Here is a 23,294-nt window from a genome sequence, read left to right as displayed (position 1 = left end):
TTCAGTACAGCCTTGGAGCAAGGCTACCACACAGACAAATCAGAGATCTGTATCAGGCTCGAGTTTCCAGGCTATCCTCCGTTTGGTGGGCATGTTCAAAACCCGTATGTAAAATAAAAGCATTAGACTAACGCTTGAATTGAATTGAAAAGGATTCCTTGCATTGCCGGAATATTAGGCAGAAGGGAAAATAGTGTGGTTCGGGCACTGTGAGACAGACTAGTAAAGCATAGAAGCTGTATCGTGAGTCAGTAGACTAACGCCTAGTCTCTGAATAATATATTATATAGAATTTTGATAATAACAAATAATCCCGATAAAAAAGGACGCTGCTTCAGACCTTACGAAATTAGACTTACTTCTGTTAGGGTATTACCATTGCAGGAGGCTTATGCAGTTGGGTAAATAATGCGGATCAGGGACTAGTAAAGCATGTACTGTGAGTCAGCGGTATCAGTTTTACCGTGCTTTGTTGTGAAGTCTTGTGTCATAATACCCCAGTAACTTGTGATTGCATCTGTGACCTTCCGTCACACCGACCCGGGCATCTCCGGGACAAATGTCAGTGTTGTTTTGGTCTGATGCCAGCCAACATGAGAACATTCGGCGAAGCCGGAAAACAACCTGAAATGTGATAGTAAGCGAAACAAGGTTCATCCTCACGTCAACTGTGTGTGCGAGTGAGGTTGAGTAATATTGTTTCTGAAATGAACATATTATACAGGAAGCACAGTCTTTAAATTATATTAATAAAACATATGTTATATTTGGGATTACACTTTCTTAGTAAAGTACAGATTCTAGTACTTTTTTGGGGTAGATTCCCATCCGGGATTCGGTGGCTGAGCGGTGTAGGCGTCTGACTTTGTGTGCTGGCGATTAGGTGCCTGACTCTGAGGATGTAGGTTCGAATCCCGGATGGGACTCTACCGAAAAACGTACTAGAATCTGTACATTACGAAGAAAGTGTAATCCCAAATATAACATATGTTACATTTGATCACTTTCTAAAATGGCATTGTGTATTCTATATTAATAAAATATAATAAAAGTAGCAAAGAGACTTTCTTCTTTTTCCTAAAACTGGTGATCTAGACTTGTCACACATACTAGACTGTCATGGGCTACACTGGGGTTATTTGTTTCAGGGTCTGTATGGCAGACTATGAATAAGGGTATATCTAGTTCTGTCAACGTGTATGCCTAATCCTAGAACCGGATAGAACATTAGTAGCAACCAATGAATATCTGCCCAGTATCCAGTGGAATCCAAAAGAATCCTGGTTTACGAGCTAGTATTTGCGTAACGTACTTCTGAAGCAATTCGTCGTGCAACACGTCCTGACAGTCTGAATTCGCCAAAGTGAGTGAGTGAGTTTAGTTTTACGCCGCACTCACCAATATTCCAGCTATAAGGCGGTGGTCTGTAAATAATCGAGTCTGACAATCCAGTGATCAACAGCATGAGCATCGATCTGCGCAATTGGGTCAATGCTGGGAATGCCTGCTTCAGCAATCCTGACTGGTCTGGACGATTACCTTATTTTCATAAATCATAAAACAAACAAATTTATCTGACCTCCGTCGTGACCCACATTTATACTGTCAGTTGAAACAGCCCCTGCATCTGTCCACTGTATATTTCAACAGTAGCTGCATGTGTTGACAGATTGTCCTGCTGGTCTCATTTGCTAGATTTTAATAGCCCATGTCTGCTGGCATGAACTCTCTGTCACCCATCAACTCGGTAGTACATAGACTAACGCTTATAATTAGTCTCTGAATACATGTATCTATCATTTTCATAAAACAAATAATTCCTTAAACTGACAAGGAACTCCATTACGACAGGATATTTTCTGGGGAAATGTAGACTTGCTTCATTAAGAGTTTCAGCATTGCAGAAAGGCTGAGCAGAAAAGGAAATAATGTGGTTCAGATACCGTGAGACAGTTCAGCTGAAAACTGGACACAGAGGCCGCGTACTACTTCATTGAATAGTTTACTAGAGGTACGAAGTCCACCCGACAACAAACTTCACGGCCGTACCATCGATTATTAAAAAGGGGATGTCGGTATATTTATGATGCGGTGCTTTCAGTGTCTTAACTGCATAAATAATTTGAAAAAGTCAAAACAAACCCATTTAAATTGAAAAGGAGCCCCAGGGAGACATGGGATTCTGAACCTGGGCCTCTTCATGTGTGTTAGACGAACGCTTATATAGTCTCTTAATATATATAATTTTGATAGTAATAAACAACACATTTAAATTGAAAAGGAGCCCCAGTCAGATGGGACATTAGAACCTGAGGGAATCTGACTTGCTTCATTTAGGGCTTTAGCATTGCAGGAAGGGTTGGGCAGTAGGGACAATAATGTGGTTCAGGGACTGTGAGACAGACTACTGGAGACGTACTGTCTACCAAGACAACCCATGCAAGTCTAGACTATGTAGCAAGTCCCACAGTTCTGAAAATGAAGAGAGTGTCTAGGTTCCTTTTCATTATATTTTATGATGTTTTTATGAACAGTTCTTTTCTGTAAAATATGTTCAGATTAGCTGTAATAGTTTACTGGAGACGACAAAGCGATGTCCCTTCTCGGCCTCCGTACATTCATACCACCATTCGCACTCCAGTTGCTGTGGATGGCAACACATTAGTGTCGAACTACACGAAGGTGAGATTCAATGTACCAGCAGCCAGTAGATGAGGGCGGCGTTAAATAGCTACGAATTAGCAGCAAATCCAACCTCAGTTTAGCAGCTTTAATTACAGCAATTTGGTCTGACCCTTGCGTAACACTTAGTCTCTGCATATATGGAATTTTGACAGTAACACATAATCCCATCTAAATTGAAAAGGAGCACCGGTGAGATGGAGATTGAACCTGGGGTAATCCAGACTTGCTGCATTTAGGGCATTTTACATCTGTAGGGAGAGCTAAGTAGTAGGGACACTATTGTGGTTCAGGGACTGTGAGACAGACTAGCCTGGTCCGAGCACACGACCACCACTATTTATCTGCCTAAAGTAATCTCAATTTGAAAACAAAACGGTTTGCATATCAACACCACCTGTAGTGGACATAAGGGCAGCATTTTTATTTTTTGTGTTTCTCATCGCCAGACCAACCCTTCAAATTTTATTGCCGACCTCCCCTAAAAACCTTTTTTTTCATTCCAACACCGCCGACTTGAACCTAAAACGTACCGCAAGAACATTATTCGGATAATTTTGTCTTTATGAGGGTTTTTTTCCCCGATCGACCCATGTTCAGAATTTGGTGGCTACGTGAAACACATAAAAATATATGATGCCCTAACAGTATCTGTACGTCAGCGGTTGTCATCAGCGTCATGGACTGCTGTTACATCAGCAACTACATCAGCAGTACCGTCGGAGCCATAACAGTATTTAAGTAATATCTTCCTTGAGCTGATGCGTGATTTACACAGTTATTGCATTATTACAAAGTGCACCCAGATATTTATATTCAGTAAATATTTTCATTGAAGTGCCATTAGAACCACTGTACGTGGTTAGCAAGTAGTGCCCTTTTAATTTCAACGATAATTTTAGGTTTACACTTTGATTCACCTGTTCATGTGATTTTCGAGAGAGGTTAGTAATTATCATCTAATGTACAGTCACACACATCCATAAAATGTCCTTCGTTCTTAATATCAAGATATTATTCTAGTCACGTCAAGGTCATACCATTCAAAATAAAACAAACACATTAACTTAAAAAATTTCTTAACATCCTTCACTTAACCCTACTTTACTGCGGTGAACGAAATAGTCTCCAAATTTTGCTAGCCAGTCGGGCTAGTTATGCCTGTGGAGATTTACTGGCCCGACTGGATATTTACTAGCCATGGGCTAGCGGGCCAGTGGGTATTTCGCACACTGCTTTACTGTATTCAGCTCTTCTTTGAGTGGCATTTTCAGAGGCTTCATGGTCAGATAAGGACAAAGTTTATGGATGAACAACTTCTTTATTCAGGTGATGCGAAGTCTCGATACAGATTCTTGTATCATTGCTTTACTTGCTTGACAACGATACAAGAATCTGTATCAAAATGTTGCATCACTTGAAGAAAGAATTTCTTCATCCATAACGTTTGTCCTTATCTGTATTCGCCTCTGTTAAAACAGAATTCTCGTGAAGTTGGCGTGATAAAGTACTTTTAGTAATATTGCTGCCATACAGACTCTGAAAAAATACACAATGCATCCCATGCTAACTTAAAATGTATGGCAAGTCTATATTACCAAAGATTCTCAAGATAGTCTCTTGACTACACATACTATCTTGACTGTATTTTATTAACATAAATGTACAACCAATGTTTCTGTAAAAATGTTCATTTCATAAACTGGGTGTTAGTCGCGCGTGATAGCGGTCTCGCTGTCTAGCATACGGTGCACAATCGGGTGGATTTAGAGCCTTTTGATTTCACATACTGTCCAAGCATTTTTTTCTGGATGGAGAAAGGAGGCGAGGAAGGGAGGTTCATTGATTTTGTACATGAAATCTTGGGGTCGACATTTCACTTGTTTGCTCTATTTGAGAGTGGCAATTTAAGTTAAACAAGATTTTAGGGCAAATTCCTCCCCCAACCCAAGAGCCATAAATCCCTTAACATGATAGTGCGTTCATGATAAAATGACCGTATAACCAGATACCATATAAGAAATATGGTCTGTGATGCAATATTTCCGATATCAACACACCCATCAGCCATGGATATCAGCATTACCATGTCCGTGTAGCGTTACAGCGCTTCCTCGACAAGCGCCTTTTGTATGTAAACAGTCCGACCAAACAGCGCGGCGCTGCTGAGAGTTCATCTCGCCTCACATGGCAGCAAATCTCCATTCACTGCATATTAGGGACGCACCACTTGAAGCTTTGGTCAGGCCAGTCATTCGCCAGCTCCCTACGACATTCAAGGCGAGAGCATCGGCAGATCCGCTGTCAAACACAGCTTGCGTGCACACAGCAGCGATTACGTCAGTGTGAGAGGTCACACTGTTCACAGCCACGGATAAGAACATTCAGACGGTAGCCGCCTTCCGAAACGGTTGATTCCTGTCTTCTACTTACCATTCCAGTAGCACAATGGCGGGTCTAAGACGCTCTCTTGACACCCTCTTTATTGCGTTCTACGTGTTTGAGGCAGTGTCTACGATATTTTTCGACACTCAGCAACTGCTACCGTCGTATCTCTATCCCAAACCGGTAAGTCATGAATGAAACATGTTTTACTATTTGTAGAGGCGGGTTGATGAACAAAGTGCAACGTTTACTTGAATTTTGAACTTTTGAAATTTTATAGGAGAATGAATGTATATCAAGTAATTTTTATATATGTATATATATATTTTTTAACAATATTATAAAGGTGTTTAAGCATTTAAGCTAGTAATATGACATGACTAATCGGCACATTAACTGTGTATTGTGTACAAGAATGTGTACTGAGTGTCACGCTTGTAATAGCGAAAATATACACCTTTGAAACATGACAGCCGGGTACTTAAATACCAGAAGCCAGGGGTCAAGGCAGTAGCTGTAGTCTGATCATCAAATGCATTCTTAGGGTTCTGTTGGGGTTAGGTCAAAGTAAGATAGAACAAAGACGAGAAGATGTTAGAAGGAAAGAAAGTAGACACAAAAAGGTGGTGTACTGACTACTGACACGTCAAGGAGGGTGGCGGGTGTTGAGATTGTAAATAAAGAATTGTGCCCAGCTTTATAACAACGACCCCTCCGTATAATTCTTTTCTTAAAAACCCGTATCCATTATTCAGGATTGGGATATGCTGACCGGATTGTTTCTCGAGCTCATGCCAGAGGCATGTCCTCTGGCGAGAACAAATATAAGGTGATTATCTGCCGTTCATCCGATGGTTTCAAAGCGATGGCTGGAGGCGGAATATGTTACCGACTCGCACCCTACTGACACAGATAACGTTTTATTGAGATTCCGGAGCGGGGTTAGATATTTGGTTTCGCCGACGAAGCAGACCAGAGCACTACTGAAGGTCTTAACAGATTGATGTTGAGGTTATGGGGGGCCTGGGTTTGAACATTTTGATAATTCTAGCACGTGTGTTTCAGTTTGTTTTAGTGTTCACTGAAATGCTGTGATGTATGTATTTGTAACTCTCACTGATGATCCTAGCCTAGTCTGTCTCACAGTCCCTGAACCACATTAATTTCCCTACTGCCAAGCCCTGTCTGCAGTGCTAAAGCCCTAAATAAAGCAAGTCTAGATTTCCTCAGGTTCTGAATCTCTGGTCTCCCTAGGGCTCCTTTTCAATATAAATGGGCTTGTTTGTTACTATCAAAATTATATATATTCAGAGACTAAGCCTTAGTCTAATCCTAGCCTCACATTGCCATGTGTCGGCAATTTTTGAATCATGAAGCCTGGGCCAGTGAATGGCATCATGAGCAATTATCTGCTCAGTTAGGGTGATGCGGTGGTTTGCATCTCCCAGTTCGCCGTGTTATTATTCTATTATAGGATATTTATATAGCGCACATATCCTCGCAACTAGTGCATGCTCACGGCGCTGGTATTTTTTTATCGATCCAACTAATACTCATCTTGACTGTGATGCGGATCTTCATGGGCCAGAGATCCGGACCATTTACACAGAGCCAAATAAAAATAATATTGCTGGTCATTATAAACAAATTAATGAATGACATCATTTTGCACCTCTGATGATGCGCGTGGGAGACGAGTGCAACCGTAACCACGGATGCGTGTCACGAATTACGGATACGGGGGAAGCCGTTTATTTTGTTGATATCACTTGAAATGTGTTACGTGAGGATATGAACCAAACGATTCCCGATAAGATCCGGGTTAGAATTAGTCTCCTATACTTTTGAGTTAAACGTGCCAACGTGGTCGCTGACTTCGGGGATACATCCCATTGCCTGATTCCCTTTCATGATGTCAATCACAGGATTGTCTGATCCAGACTTGAATGTTTACACATCACCCTCCATAGATGAATGTTTGTTTTGAATGCGGCTTTAAATAAACAACTAAACAAATACAAAACAACAACAACAGTAATCACCTTTAGCAGAATAACAAATGTCAAAAATCAGTTATATTTATGTAAGGAAATTCTCTGACAGGTGCGCACCCTCAATCTTTGAATAATTTCTTTCAGGTTTTGTTTACGTTAAAATTGTGCAGTGGCGGATCCAAGGGGGATCGCCACTGACTTAAGACCACATTGAAAAAAAAAATTTGCCTTGGCGGTTTTAACCCCCTGAACACACACACCCCCACCCCCCTTTCAAAATTCCTGGATCCGCCCATGTTGTGTAAGCTTCCTATCGTTTGATGATGACCTAAATGCCTTTACATAGCGTCGGCTCCAGTAGGTCAATCAGCAAGAGCAACACATGGTGCTGTTTATCATTGCACCTAACTGTGCAAGCATTCACCCGAAGTTGAAGTAGCGTCACTCATGCGAGGAAGGAAACAGGCTCTTCGTATTGTACCAGGCTACTCAGAATCTTACAAAACGATCCTTTGATCGTTCGTGAAGTTCTTTCAATTAAACAATCGAGTTATGCGCACATGAGTTTTAACCACTAGGCTACCCCACCTCCCCTATGCGCACAGGAGAAGCCTTCATACTAATTTGTGTAAATTCTGTTCACTTTTATATCATGTTATTTTATTGATATCTAAATTTCATCATGACATCAAGATATCCATGTTCGATTTTAGGATATCTTAATGCTTTCGACACTTAAATATCGACGACATATTGATTTAAAAAAAAAAGATTTATCGATCATTGCATAATTATAATGTTTAAATCACACTGTATATATTCATGGTTTCAGTATCAAGCTATAAAAAGAATTATTGATGCTACCTGAAGGTTGGAAACAAAATTTAAACCATGTGTCGGGATACAGTAAACTTCCTAGACTGTCTCAGAGTCCCTGAACCGCATTATTTTCCCTTCTGCCAAACCCTTTCTGCAATGCTTAAGCCCGAAATGAATCAAGTCTATGTTTCATCAGGTTCAAGATCTGAATTTTTCAGTTTAATGGGAATTGTTGGTATCATCAAAGCCATATATATTCAGAGACTAAACGTTAGTCTTTAAAGGTGTAGGGAGTGTACCGTAATACTTGAAAGGAGAACGCAGCAGGAATGGGAATTGAATGTCCACAATGTCTGCACCTGACACTAAGTCGCTATATTCAGTGGGGATATATTGTGGTCACATAAAACATATGATGTGATACACCGATGTATCGGGGTAACAATATAACTGAAATGATCATTAACATATAAGAACACAATATCTTGCCAACTTCGCATGACGAATAATTAAACGAATCTCCTGATAAATGAAGCACTGAATTTTAATGATGAAGAGAAGAGAAATATAAAGAAATACGTAAATTTATAAGTGATCCTTCAACCTGAAACTATTCAGGCATAAAATGAGAAAATTACAAAGTGTCTTCCGAGATCTACAATATACAATAACGACGTTTACCCTAAAATTGTATTTCTGCTGGTCGATTTTCTTCTCGGTGATAATGAATTTCAAATTTAAACATATATTTCAGTTATTCCCACAGACTGTTACTATGACTTTCCAATTTGAGATACACAAGCCCACATCCCTTCAACCACACCCAGATTCCGTGTACCGACAACGTTTAGTTTGGAGAAGTGATGTGATATAGAGTATATCACATTGTGTAATAAAGAAAAGATCACCCTTCCTGATACACAAGCAATTGTCATAAGGGTGGTACTTATCGCCAACCAATTTACAAGAGTTACACTCCATAAACTAATACACTCGGAATTGTGAAAGAAACATCCGTTATACACACTGTTTGGCATTTCTTGTTGCCGTGTTCAGTTACGTCACTTCATAACTGCTTGCTGTCATGTAAGAGGCGGAAGTGACTTGCAAGTTTCATTAAATTGATTGCTTCCTACATTCTTAAGGCTTTCGCACGGTCACAATTCATAAATGTATATTCAGATTCTGAACTAACATACACGAAGTTTTACAATGGGATTATATGACTCTTCATATTTCGGCGTGAGTGTTATTTATGTTCATAACTCCATAATTTTTAAAAATGTCAGTTCACACACACACACACACACACACACACACACACAGACAGAGAGAGAGAGACAGAGAGTTTATGGAAACATAACAAACGTTTGCTTGGTTAGCCAATCAAATGACCTAGAGACATAGAAACATACATTATATTTAATATGTACAGGTATATGTAGCATCCAGGTATATCAGCCAACTCTTCATGGCACTTCCTTGATACTTACGTGCGTCACAACAAGTAGCACGTATGAGTAATATGCATGTGTAACAGTGTCTTGCTATTCTTGATCATATGATAATCATTCAAATATAAACTACCATTGATGAATCAGCTTGCCTGGTCTCGTGGCTGGAGAGCGGAAGGTTAGCGGTAGCTGGTGAGACCACCGACCATGACGTCACACCAGGAAGTGATTAAAGATGGCATTTGTTGTTGCCCAGCCTGATAAAACTCCATGATATGACCGAAATACTGTTCGCGCGTACGCTTGATCAGGTTCAGTGCATTGTCATCAAATGTAGCCAGGATCATTCTCATGGAGGGGTAACGATAGTTCGCCCAAAAGCGTTTTTACAGCTTGGCAAACAGTCAGATGTGTGCAATACACGTAGATCAGAATTATCTGTATGAACTATGACACAAGTGCATATGGGGACGTGTCACAATTAATCAGTCATCTATGATGACCAGCCTATGGCCTTGATGACCTGCCTACATGACCCCCAGCACTTCATACGTAGACGCCTTACGTCAGATACGTCTTCAAGGTCACTGTCGTTGCACATTTTCCATCTATGTCACTTATGTGTTGCACATAACATCAACCGCTGATATAAGACTATGATATACTATGTAGTTACGACAGGTCGTAACGTTACGAACGCTTTGTGTATCGGGACCCAAACCATTATTGTCAGGACACAGTGTCATGGCTACAATACCGTTTACATGATTTCTCATATGCAGGATGCAGACCAGTTCGATTTAATTGGCGTGATGATTTGCTAAATATTGGAGTGAGATCACCAGGCAGGAAGTACCATATGTATTATGTAATGTCTTCTTGGAATTTGTCAAGGAACTATTGACTAATCTTACCAAAATAATTTCATTGGGCTTCCCCAGTGTTTAGGGGTGGAGGCATGTGGACAAACATGTGGGCAAATTATTGACACAAAATGACACAAGGGGCGTTTCCGTTTAGCCTTGTATTCATACAATTTGTAAAGTCACTGCATGAGTGAAATTACGTCTTAAGCATTACTATAACAAGAATACCATTGTGTACTCATCCAATTAAGGACTTTATCGGGAGAATCATTAGTGCGTGCTTAACAAGTGTTTGGACCAATCATCCGGAATAATCGGATGATTTAATCATATGTTCTTTACAATGACTCTCCATGGTAGACTTTGTCACAATTACACAATTAACTAAATGTAATTACAAACAGAATGTATTAGAGCGTGGTAATCGTGCAATGAAAGAAGTCACTTTGTCATGATTCTCAACAGATAATAAAAGAAAGGTTCATGTCGGACAGCCCCGAGCGGATCATATTCCTTCAGTTGCCCAGTGAATAACTCAATTAATTCACAATTGTGTTTCACGAAGACTTTTGCATATTAATCGTGCAACATGTATACATAATCACGTCTTCACTCCTGGGTTTTATGATGTCATCATTGTACATTATTTCACTAGTATTTTATTTCGCCGATCTCAGCATACATAAGCACTAATTTTGGGAATCTGTCATCTATTTAAGATACGTAATCAATAAAAGCTAAAATAAGTATTATACTTATTTTAGCTTTTATTGATTACGTATCTTAAATCCTAAAAAGGTTTATTCTGACGTATGTATAAAATTGAGACTAACATCTAGTCTCTGAAATGAAGATATTTACAGAAAAAAAACTGTTAAATTATCATAAAATATAATGAAACGGAGCCCAGAGACTTTCTTCATTTTCAGAAACTGTGGAAATCTGGAGTTGCTACATATTCTAGACTTGCATGGGAATTCTTGGATAATTTGTTTCAGGGTCTGTTACTATATAAAATTCTACAGTTTTCTGGATAACATCGCGCTCTGTTAGAACAAGCTCGTCTTGACGTGACTCTAACCTACACCCAAGGACTGTTCCCTGTTCATGGCTGTTGAGACTATCGGGGGCTAAATCCAATTAACCCCTCACTTGTTGGGGATGCTTGAAATACTTTCACAAAAGATTATTAAATTCATTTCCATGAGGAAAATGTCAATGCTGGTTGTATGTTTTTCAGACTTCGTTAGCAGGATAACACGTTCTACAATACGTAGACTTGCACAAGTCTCTTATAAATTAATAGTTTAAATGATAATTTCTAAAAAATAATAAATAGTACACTGGGTTACTGTCCGCTTATCTAGTTGAGTTGAGTTGAGTTGAGCTTTACGTCACATCGGCATTTTTCCAGCCATATAGTGACGAGAACAAGTTTGCATTAGTAAATATTGTAAGTACATACTCGGAATGAGTTTTATTTCAAAGACATTTATTTATTGCATTGTCATTCGAAAGCAGAAAAAATCATAGCATCAAATTTATAGGCAGGCGGTTTGTTACATTTCATAGTTACAATTTATGGTTGTTACATTTCACAGTTACAGTTTATGATACAGATCAACTTCCCTCAGGTAGTTCAGTATCAGATGGGCGCTCACGCGTGAGAACAGATCTTTTAGGTTTGTTGCATCATAATGTGAGTCCCTTGCAGGCGATAAGTCCACGCATTCAAGCAGAATATGCTTGACGGTGAACACCTCATCGCAAGAGACACACATGGGGGGGTCCATCCCCATCCGTTTTCAGCAGATAGTCATGTGTAAATCGACTGTGGCCAATACGACATCGTCGTAAAATTACCTCATCGCGTCTTGACTGACAACCCAAGTAGGTATAACCGATTGTTGGCTTCAATTCATGGAGTTTGTTTCTTCCTACTTGAGTGTCCCACCTTTTTTGCATCAGGTCCCGAGTATAGCTTTTGATAGTGGGTTTGAAGTCACTGTACGGGATTAGCAGTGGAGATAGGGGCTTTTCGAGAGCTGCTTTTGCTGCAGCATCGGCCTTAGTGTTACCTGCTATGCCGACGTGACCCGGCAACCAGCAGAGGATGATGTCATATTGGCTAGTAGAAAGGTCGTTGTACAGTTCTAATATGTCCAGGATGATTGGGTGACTTGAAGTCACGTTTAGAAGTGCTTGAAGGCAGGATAATGAATCTGTAAATATGATGAAGTTTTTGGACTGATTTTGCTGTTGAATGTAGGTCAAAGCTGAGAAGATAGCTTTGGCTTCAGCGGTGAAAATGGAACTGTTGTCGGGGATCCTAGAGGAGACAGTCTTGGCTCCAATGACTGTAGCGCTGGCAACTTGGCCATCGTCCTTGGATCCGTCTGTGAAAATGGATCTGTGAGTGTTATACTTAGAACGTAACTGGTTGTATTCCTGTTGGAACACCAAGGGATTTGTTTCAGACTTTTTGAGTTTGGTGAGGGTAAGATCGACCTGTGGTTTCACCATTTGCCATGGTGGTGAGGACAGAAGTCGGTATGGTGCAATGATGTCGAGATCAATTTTAGCTGCAGATATGTGTGGTTTGATCCTGATTCCAAGTGGTGGAACCAGGCTTGGCAGTTTAGGAAATAAGTTTTCATAGAGCGGGTTGAAAACACAATTGTATGCTGGATTGGGCTCATTTGAACGTAATTTAGCGATATACTGCAGTGAGAGTTTAATGCGGCGTTGTTCAAGGGAAGGTTCATTGGCCTCTGCATATAGACTGTCTACCGGAGAGGTCCTAAAAGCTCCCAGGCAGAGCCTCAGTCCTTGATGGTGGATAGAGTCTAATTTTTCTAAATTGCTTTTGCAGGCTCCACCGTAGACAATGGAGCCATAATCTAGTTTACTGCGGACTAATGATCTGTACAAGTGAAGGAGGGTGGTCTGATCCCCTCCCCACTCTGTATTTGAAACTACTTTTAGCAGGTCTAAAGCCTTCAAGCACTTTGTTTTCAAATATTTTATGTGTGGTAAGAATGTCAGGTGGCGGTCGAATATGAGTCCAAGGAATTTGGCCTCTTCTACTACTTTGATGGGAGTACCATCTAAAGTTAGGTCTGGATCCTTGTGTGGTTTGTATTTACGACAAAAGTGAATACAATTTGTTTTGGATTTTGAAAACCTAAAACCATTTTCATTGGCCCATTTTTGGATTTTGTTAAGGCAGAGTTGTAGCTGCCTTTCTATTGCGTGCATGTTCTTACCACGACATGAAATATTGAAGTCATCGACGAAAAGCGACCCATCAACGCAACTGTTCAGAACGTTAGTGAGGCTGTTAATTTTGATGCTAAAAAGTGTGACAGACAGGATGCTGCCTTGGGGGGACGCCCTGATCTTGGTGGAAGTAGTCAGACAGTGTGGAACCCACCCGAACTTGGAATTGTCTGTTATTTAGAAACCGAGATATGAATTGCGGTAGTCTACCCCTCAATCCAAACTCGTGTAAATCTTTTAGGATACCATGTTTCCATGTTGTATCATATGCTTTTTCTAAGTCGAAAAAGATAGATACTGCATGTTGTTTGTTGACAATGGAGTTTTTGATGAATGATTCCAGACGCACCAGATGGTCAATGGTACTTCGGTTTTTTCGGAAACCACATTGGAGGTCACTGAGGAGGTTATTGGTCTCCAAGTACCAGATTAATCGATTGTTGACCATGCGCTCCATGGTTTTGCAAACGCAGCTAGTTAGTGATATAGGACGGTAGTTTGAGGGATCAGTATGGTCGCGACCGGGTTTTGGTATAGGGATGATGATGGCATTGTGCCACGAAGGGGGGAAGTGTCCGGATGTCCAGATGTCATCAAATATATTTAGGAGTGTTTCCAAGCCTATGTCAGGGAGGTGTTTCAGAAGCTGATAATGGATTTCATCAGCTCCTGCCGCAGTGTCGTGAGCCTGTCCTAGGGCAGTACGTAATTCATGGAGGGAAAACGTTTCGTTGTAATCCTCCCCATTATCAGAGTTAAAATTGACTGGTTTCTTTTCTTGTTGGGTTTGATATTTCTGGAACAGAGGGTTATAATTTGATGAGGAGGAGTGGTTTGCCAAAGTTTCGCCAAGTTTATTTGCAATTTCAGATTTATTTGTTAGAAGGGAGTCACCATCTTTCAGGTGGTGAACTCCTGATTTTGACCCTTTGCCCTTGATCTTTTGAATCATGTTCCACACCTTGGACATGGGTGTGCGGGAGTTGATTTTGGACACATATTTCCTCCATGAGCGGCGTTTAGTTTGTTTGAAGGTACGTTTTGCCCTGGCATTTGTCATTTTAACAGCATTCAGGTTATGCACTGTAGGATGTTGTCGGAAATATTTTTCCGCCTTCTTTCTATTTTTCCTAGCTTGTTTGCAGTTTGTATCAAACCATGGTTTGCGTATGTGCGGGTTTGCAGAGGACTTAGGAATAGTTTTGTCTCCGATGGCATTTAGGACGTCTGAAAATAGTTCCATGGGGTCAGGAACATTCCTGAAGTTGTCCGGCTTAAGTTTTCTGAACATAGGGTTTGGAATAAAGGCCAATTGGCCTTAGTAAAATTCCATCTTGTTGATGGTGGTTCATCCGTGGGGTTGATAGGAGTAAGAATTGTTGGGAAGTGGTCGCTTCCACAAAGGTCGTCATGGACCGACCATTCAAACTCATTTAAAAGATTAGAATCTGTAAGTGATAGATCGAGAGCAGAGTATGATCCAGTGGCAGGATGGAGGTAGGTGTTTGATCCATCGTTGAAGATGCATACATCATTATTGGAGAGAAACTCTTCAAGGATCTTTCCCTTACTATTTGTATCATTACTCCCCCCATAGGGGGTTATGGCCGTTGAAGTCGCCCATGATTATGCAGGGCTTTGGGAGTTGATCGTATAAGTTCTGAAGATCTGATAGGCGGACAGTTGAGGTGGGAGGGAGATAGAGGGAACATAGTGTAAACCCTATGTTCAGAGTTATGCGGACAGCAACAGTTTGTAGGTTGGTGTTAAGTGGAACAGGGCTATGGAGGATGCCCTGCCTCACCAGGATAGAAGTGCCTCCTGTAGCTTTTACACCGGGAGGAGAAAAGGAGTGGTAGGAACTGTACCGACGGATGTCAAATTTATCGGTCCTTTTTAGGTAGGTTTCTTGGAGACAAAACGCAGATGGTTTGAAGTCTTGAATCAATAACTGTAATTCATTATAATTATTCTTAAGTCCTCTGCAATTCCATTGGATCATGTTTTGTGGATTCATGGTGCTTCCACTGGTGACATGTCACGTGAACGTGAGAAAGCGTTTGATGAACTCCTATTGGTGTCTGGTGGAGATGGAGTTACCTCCATATCCAGAGGGCCAAAGGAGTTATGGACCTCGATGGGGGCCTCTGAGGGAGAGGTGGCCTTTGGTTTTGTGTTTGGCGGTTGTTCGAGTTGCTTTAGTCTCTCTAGCCTCTTTTTTTCCCCTTTTTCTGCGCGCAGTTTCTGTCTCTGGTTTTGGCATTTGCTCTGGTGTTTGTGATTCAGAGGTTTTGACTTTGGGCGTTGGAGGTGGAGTTGCTGAGATGGGCTCAGTTGTGTTGAGTTCAGTTGGTTGAGAAGACATGATCCATGTCAGGTCGGTCTGACATGAGATGGTTGCAGTAGTGATAGTAGGACGGGAGACAGCAGAAGAGTAGGTGATGGTTGAAGGGGCTGCAGTTAAACTTGCAACCCTCTTCTTTGCTTCGTGAAAGGAGATATTTTCTTTGTGCTTGATCTTTAGTATCTCGGATTCGCGTTTCCACACTGGACAGAACTTGGAGGAGGCCATATGGTTACCACCGCAGTTTGTGCACTTCACTTCCTTAGTACAGTCGTTGCCCTCATGCTTGTCACCACAGCGATAACAAACAGCAGAGGAACGACAGGACTTGGATCCATGTCCAAACTTTTGGCAGTTGTAGCACCGGAGTGGATTGGGGACATACACCTCCACACCAATGCTACAATAACCAGCTTTAATCGAGTCAGGGATGTTTGCTCGCGCGAATGTGAAGAGATAGGTGTTCGTTGGTTGAACAACACCATCCTTTTTTGAAGGTGAATCGTTTGACGGCTGTGACGGATTGCTGAGAGAGTTCCTTGACAATTTGTTCTTCAGTCATGTCAGACAGGCATCGAGCTCTGTCCCGTACAATGCCTCTACACGAGTTAAGGGTTTTGTGTGCTGAGACAGCGACCTTGATATTGACAAATTCTTTTATTTTGAGGAGATTCAAGGATTGGTGTTTCCGGGTACATTCTATCAGGAGAGAGCCAGATCTAAGCTTTGTAACATTGGCAACCTCTCCGCAGATACCAGCGATACCTTTGGAGATTGCAAAAGGATTCAATTGCAAAGGTTGCTTGTCACAAGCCTCAATGATCAGGAAACGTGGCCAGTAGTCAGGTCGGAGGGGCGTACTCTCGTCAGACGAGGAGTTGTCATCATCCATATGTCTTCGTTTTGAACCGGGGTATTGAGAAGCCATGTCGTTAGTAATGTGGTTCAGCATCCCCTCTCCCCACCCACCGTGGAGTGTCAACAAGGACGATCTTATACTGCAGCGGGTCTCCAAGCTGCAAAGACCAGGGATAAGGGGGGTGTTATACTCCAGCGAATTTGACATGAAATGCTGTAGCTGCCTACCAGATTAAAGGTCAGGATGGTTCTGTCCATGACAATCAATTGGAGACGTACAGAAATCGGAGGTCAGCATCACCAGATTGGCCCATGAGCCACCGCCTTCTGTGCATGGGTCTGCGAGGCTAGTTTGTTTTGGTGGAATATTTGTTAACATTTTGAACATGGTCAAAAGTGTTATGTAATACCACGTTTTGTATAGACATTCCATGCACAGGGCAAGGCGTGACCAGCCGATTGGTAGAATCGGGCCTATTCTACCACCCGTCTAGGCAAAGTTAGGGTCAAAGTGGTGTGTTGGATTATTGAACACTATTGCCGGTTCCGTCATCCTCAACCACCAGACTCCCTTCCTCTGCCGACACAGGGGTGCAACCCACGGCAAACGGGTTGCCCAATTTGGTCGCCTCTTACAACCAGCAATGGGGTGCTGTGGACCTATTCGACCCCGGGTCCACACGGGGGCGAAGAGCCATTGGCGTTACCCAGCACCCACCACGAGGAGGTTGCTCTTCAAGGGGTGCCAGACTGGCACGTAAGAAAAGACTTACTGGTGCACACATGGACTTATCATTGCGAAGAGTCTTGGAGCAAAGCCGTGCCAGACAAAACTACTGGGTGTGTTGCTAAAGCTGAAAGGGTCGTTGTCGGCACAGGTACTACAGATATCTACCCCAAATACGTTTCTGTATACAGAAATGTACGCTAAACAAACTCAAAATACAGAAACGTACCCAACCCCAGAAACGTTCCGCAACCCCAAACCGAAACCGTATGTAGTTGTTCCCGTACAACTGATTTCGAGTGGTATTGTGCATCACGAAATAATCGTTACTGTGTGTGTTCGTTTCTTATATAACGAAACTAAATACATGAGACAGTTCCGAACAAGAACACCAAACCGAAACATGAGTCATGAAACATTAACCTATTCAGACAATGACATATTTTCAGCCGATCCGAATTTCCTCGTGTCAAAGTGAAAATAGACATCACAAACCTCGTTTTGAGATTTCCACGATTTCCGTTTGTCAGTGCTGTACGACAGAGCACGCTGCACGACTTGTTTGCAAGGATTAGAAGGAGCGTAGTGTTGCAATATTCAAGTGCTTAGATGTATCAAATAATACTGATTAATATTTATGTATCAAGTTAAATGAACTGGTCTCAAAATTCTGGACTGGTATTGTACTAAGTTGCGCAATAGGACGGAACCCAGTCAACAGGAAACGAGACTGTTGTGTAATCAATGTTTTGACTTGGCTCAATGCGGAATGGACTCGTACTTGGGTACGTTTCTGTATTCTGATTTCTGCTACCTTGGTTACCCGTCTGTAGTTCCCGTACCGGTGATGTGAGGTGAGGTGAATTTTGGTTTAACGTCGTGCTTGAGAACAATTCGCTCATATGACGACGTGCATGCGTGTGTATTTGTATGTGCGGCTGCTTGTACTAGCCCAGACTTAGGCTGGTTTTATAGTGCTAGCCCACTGAGATACCACGCCGCAGTGAAGCATGAATACCCCACTCAGACACATTATAATGACTCCGAGCCGACCAGTTCTTGTTGTACCCATTAATGCCGAGCGCCAGGCATGGACCAACAAGTACCATATTTTAACGGCTTTTGCTATGACGCGGTCGGGGATCGAACCCGCGACCTTCCGCTCTCCGGGCGGACGCTCTAACCACTACACCACGGAGGCGGTCCCGTTCTCGTACCGACAACGACCCCTTAAGCATTATTAAAAGACCTATCTGTTAATCGAAACATATTTCGTTGGGTGATCGATTGAAACAAAGCAAATTATAACTGCCAGATTTGAAAGACGAATCATATCTTTGTCAAACACAATACGATTGGATTTTTTTCCATTTCGGAACGTTTTCCAGATGGTTCGTCTATCATTGGTCCGTAGGGAGAGGGACACTTCAAAAGCGTCAAGAGCACGACTTACTCTGCTCAATGTTTTTAGATATTGGAATTTGGCACACAGACAGCTATTAATAGAAAGTAATCTTACTTCTTGCCCTGTATAATCATTCACATCCGTCGTTTACTTTACAAGCACGTCCCCTGGAGAACTACGGGCGAGAGGCGGTCTACAGTACATGTATTCCCTTTTCTGTCCAATATTTCAAAACAAACCTTTGGGAACGGAGAGAATCTTAACGATGAAAAAATGAACAAAAACGTTATGTTAGTCTTAGGAAATAGGATGATTGTTAGTTCGGGAAAAGTCATCCGTAATTATCTTAGGTGGGTTAGGTCAGGCGCAATACATCCTTTCTAAATAACCAATTATTTGACAGCGAATGCAAACATATCATTACATCCCAACCAAATATCCTCGTTGCTGGGGCTCTGAGACATTTAGAGCGACCTGCTGCTCGGCGGTTCAGGAAGTTGGTTTGAATAGCTGGTATTTGTAATTGGGCAAGCATACATTTGGGATGACATATAAACGATGTTCGTGGTCTGCTGTAATGAGCATAAACTCGGTTTGCGATAACGATTATTGTGCTGTTGTGTTTATCGTCTGTGCAGTTTATGGTGTTCCATGACTCATGGTCAGGAGACTAGCGGCAGGTGGTATGAAAACACATGCCTTCGTGATGAAGTCACAACCTGGATGGTGTTACCCAGACCACCGTGTCCTGTCTGTTTTATCTGAATGATCTGTTTAAGAATCGGGGCGGTGGGGTAATTTTTTGTGTTTAAAGCGTTCGCTCCTCACGCCTGATGCCCGGGTTCGATTCCCCACATGGGAACCATGTGTGAAGCCCCTTTCTGGTGTCCCCCGCCGTGACATTGCTGGAATATTGCTAAAAGCGGCGTAGAACCGTACTCAGTCAGTCGGTGTTAAAAATCCTTTTGTTTCAGCTGACTGATCTATTCAGGAATTCTCTCTGTTTCAGCTGAGTGATCTGTTCAAGAATCTTCCGTTTCGGCTGACTGATCTGTTCAAGAATCCTCTTGTTTCAGCTGACTGATCTGTTCAAGAATCCTCTGTTTCAGCTTACTTATCTGTTCAAGAATCCTGTCTGTCACAGCTGACTGGTCTGTTCGAGAATCATGTCTGTCACAGCTGACTGATCTGTTCAAGAATACTGTCTGTCACAGCTGACTGGTCTGTTCAATAATCCTGTCTGTTTCAGCTGACTGACCTGTTCCAGTGGTACACTCAACACTTCAGGGATCCATACATGGCAAATGCTCGGAACATGCCCTGGTTCGCCAGTTTCTGCATCGTGGAATTCATCACGCACATCCCTTTCTTCTTCTTCGCCATCTATGCATACTATAAAGGTATTTCCCCTGACGAATAATCGCCTCCGAATCTGAAGTTTCTAGAGTTGGTTGACATACAATAGATACACTACTGCATACCTTACCTATCTACACTTCATGTATATATACAACAGGTGTTTTACGAATGAACATAAAACATTTGAGGCGGTAATAATATTTATATTATTCTTTATCACAGATTCCCGTAGTAGTGAGTGAGTAGTTTTACGCCACACTCAGCAATGAATAATTGAATCTGGATTATTGGGTGACACCCAAGACAATTGGGTGATCAACAGCATGAGCATCGATCTACGATGGGATACGATGACATGCGTCAACCAAGCCAGCGAACCCGACCACTAGATCCTGTGGTAATTACAAACACGAACTGCTTCAATAGTAAGAACTGAGCACACACCGTTTTCGTACGTGCGTGCGTGGCACATTGTACTTGTACGGACGTATGCCGGTGTCATCGAGCTACCCTACTGAGATACAATGCCGCCGTTTAACATGATGCCCCATAGGATCAGACAGGGCAACAACAAGTTCCATGCGTTACTAGTGGAATCGAACCATCTTCCACTTTGCAGGCAAACGGTCTGTCCACACGACAACGGATCTGTGATCCCCCAACGTCTGTCTTGCAACACGTAGCGGGTGTATGGTTTACTTATTAAATTGACCTAAACAGTTCTGGAGGGATAACGAGAAACAGTGTACAAACACTGTACTATGTTGATTGTGCGAGTGTGACACTGTGTGTCAGCCCGCTAGACGCAATAGATCGCTTTTGATACCAACAATGGTTATGGTCCAAATTGGATCCCCAAATCACCCTGATACTGCTGAAATCACAAACTGTAGAAACATACATCAGACGCACCTCTGAGTGGAGAACATTTAATCAAAGTTGCCATGGTTGGGCAAAGGCGACAAAACCATTTCTACTGCCACAAGAATTCTCTGATAAACGCTAAAATCGAAAATCGAATATTTCGCTATTTTGGTTCACCAGAAACCAATGATTATGGGTTCCGATTCCTGTTCGCTCCGGTTGGGTCTAGGTTTGTCAGTATCAGACCCGTACACGCGAGTTCCATCAGTGTGATAACCGTGTGAGGCGTGCATCACGGACTTTCCTCTAACACTATTCAGCACTCAACGATTCTCGACTGACTGACTGACTGAGTTTAGTTTTACGCCGCTTTTAGCAATATTCCAGCAATATCACGGCGGGGGACACCAGAAATGGGCTTAACACATTGTGCCCATGTGGGGAATCGAACCCGGGTCTTCGGCGTGACGAGCCAACGATTTAACCACTAGGCTACCCCACCGCCCCTAACGATTCTCGAAAGAGGCGACTGACGGGATCAGGGGGCCAGGTTTTCTTACGTGGTTGATGCATGTCATCGTATTCCATTTGCGTAGATCGATGCTCATGTCTTGTCTTGTCCAGACTGGATTATTTACATGTCGCAGGACATTTGCTGAATGCGGCGTAAGACAACAAACAAACAAATCTCACCACAACGTAATCGTACTCGTACACGCTCTCTTAATAACCCGTGAAGATCCGGGTTAGAATTAATCTTCAGTAACCCATGCTTGTCGTAAGAGGTAACTAACGGGATCGGGTGGTAAGGCTCGTGACTTGGTTGACACGTGTCATCGTATCCCAATTTCGTAGATCGATGCTCATGCTCTTGATCTCTAGATTGTCTAGTCCAGATTCGATTATTTACAGACGGCCGCCAAATGGCTTCAACATTGCTGAGTGCGGCGTAAAACTAAACTCACTCTCTCAATCACTAACGCTCACTTATTTGTATTCCACAGGTCCGTCAAAGTGCCCCTGGATCCGTATTCCGGTAATCATGTACTGTGTCCAGATCATCACCTTCGTAACGGCAGTCGAGGCTGGTGTCTTCTTTGACGACTTCTCAAAATCGAAGCTACTGGCACCAAGAAACTTGGGCGAAAGGCTGAAGTTGGGAACCAACTACAGTCTGTTCTTTTTTGTGCCTCTAACCAATCTCCTGGATGCACTATTCAGCAGTGCCTATACACCCAAGGTGAAGGCAGCATGATGAGGGCAATGATCTCTGTGTTGTTCAGGGAGGCTAACACTGGATTCACGTGTTGTGCAGTGATTCAGATGAGGGTGCGAGGAGGGTCAAATGGGTGCACTAATACACATGCAAAGCCACATTAACAGGACGGTGCATATTTATGTCGTGATGCAAACAGTAAAGTAATGCCCTCCTTGACAAAAAAACCCTCCAACTTGTTTTTTAAATTCACATCTGAAAAAGATAATAGACATTTGCGGATACATGTATAACAAATATTTGTCTTCAGCTCAGTAGTTCGATAATCGATCTAAGTACAATCTGGCCCCGATCTCTCGAAACAAACTTAAGTCTGAGTTTTTACTTAAGTTCAAATTTTAACTCAAATTGAGAAAACGCATTTCCCATTGTTGAACTGAAATCGATATCAAACTCAAACATAGTAGACAATTTGAGTTCGGTGAATAGAATACTTAAGTTGTTTGGGCTTTTTTATTTTAAACATGCAGCTGAGTTAAAAATTCAGCTGTTTCAAATTGTCAAACTCAGTTTGATATTTGAGTACAAACTTAAGTTTGTTTCGAGAAATCGGGGCCTGATCTCATTTATCACTACTGGTGAACACAATTTTGAGGAGTAAGTGAGTGAGTTCAGTTTTACGCCGCTTTATGCAATACAATCTGAGGCCCAGGTGAGATTAATAGGAGTAATGTGAATCATGAAAGAGTTATACCGAAAGGGGTGCCGTGAAAATATAACACAACTGTGGGGGGTGCATACAAAATTCGATTATTTTTCAAAATTTATTTGTATAATTCTAACGTTTTGTGGAGGTTATTTATTACAGACAGGAGACAGCATAACAAATGTTGCATGTATTGGTGTGTATTACATGCAGTTGGTGGGGCGGGGTTGGGGAGGTCATGAAGAAACGAACAGTCGATGATATGGACCAAATATTAATCCCACCGATCAAATATTCAATTCCCAGTCCATTATACCATGCCTCATTACAAGAAAA

The 23,294-nt window shown here is 42.0% G+C and overlaps 1 protein-coding gene across 1 annotated transcript; it reads left to right on the top strand.

The window, feature by feature from the left end:
* Nucleotides 1-4,877: 4,877 nt before the first annotated feature.
* LOC124272184 (sigma intracellular receptor 2-like) lies at nt 4,878-22,468 on the top strand. The gene is made up of 3 exons (XM_046707325.1): nt 4,878-5,250; nt 20,063-20,213; nt 22,041-22,468. The coding sequence occupies exons 1-3, from the start codon at nt 5,131-5,133 to the stop codon at nt 22,289-22,291; spliced, it is 522 nt and encodes a 173-aa protein (XP_046563281.1). The 5' UTR covers nt 4,878-5,130; the 3' UTR covers nt 22,292-22,468.
* The last annotated feature ends 826 nt before the right edge of the window (nt 22,469-23,294 follow it).

The sequence above is a fragment of the Haliotis rubra genome, unplaced genomic scaffold (genome assembly GCF_003918875.1).
Source record: "Haliotis rubra isolate DU_JTF1 unplaced genomic scaffold, ASM391887v1 Scf167, whole genome shotgun sequence".
NCBI classification, from domain to species: Eukaryota; Metazoa; Mollusca; class Gastropoda; order Lepetellida; family Haliotidae; genus Haliotis; species Haliotis rubra.
The sequence above is the reverse complement of the archived record's forward strand: the minus strand, read 5'-3'. Positions and strand labels throughout refer to the sequence as shown.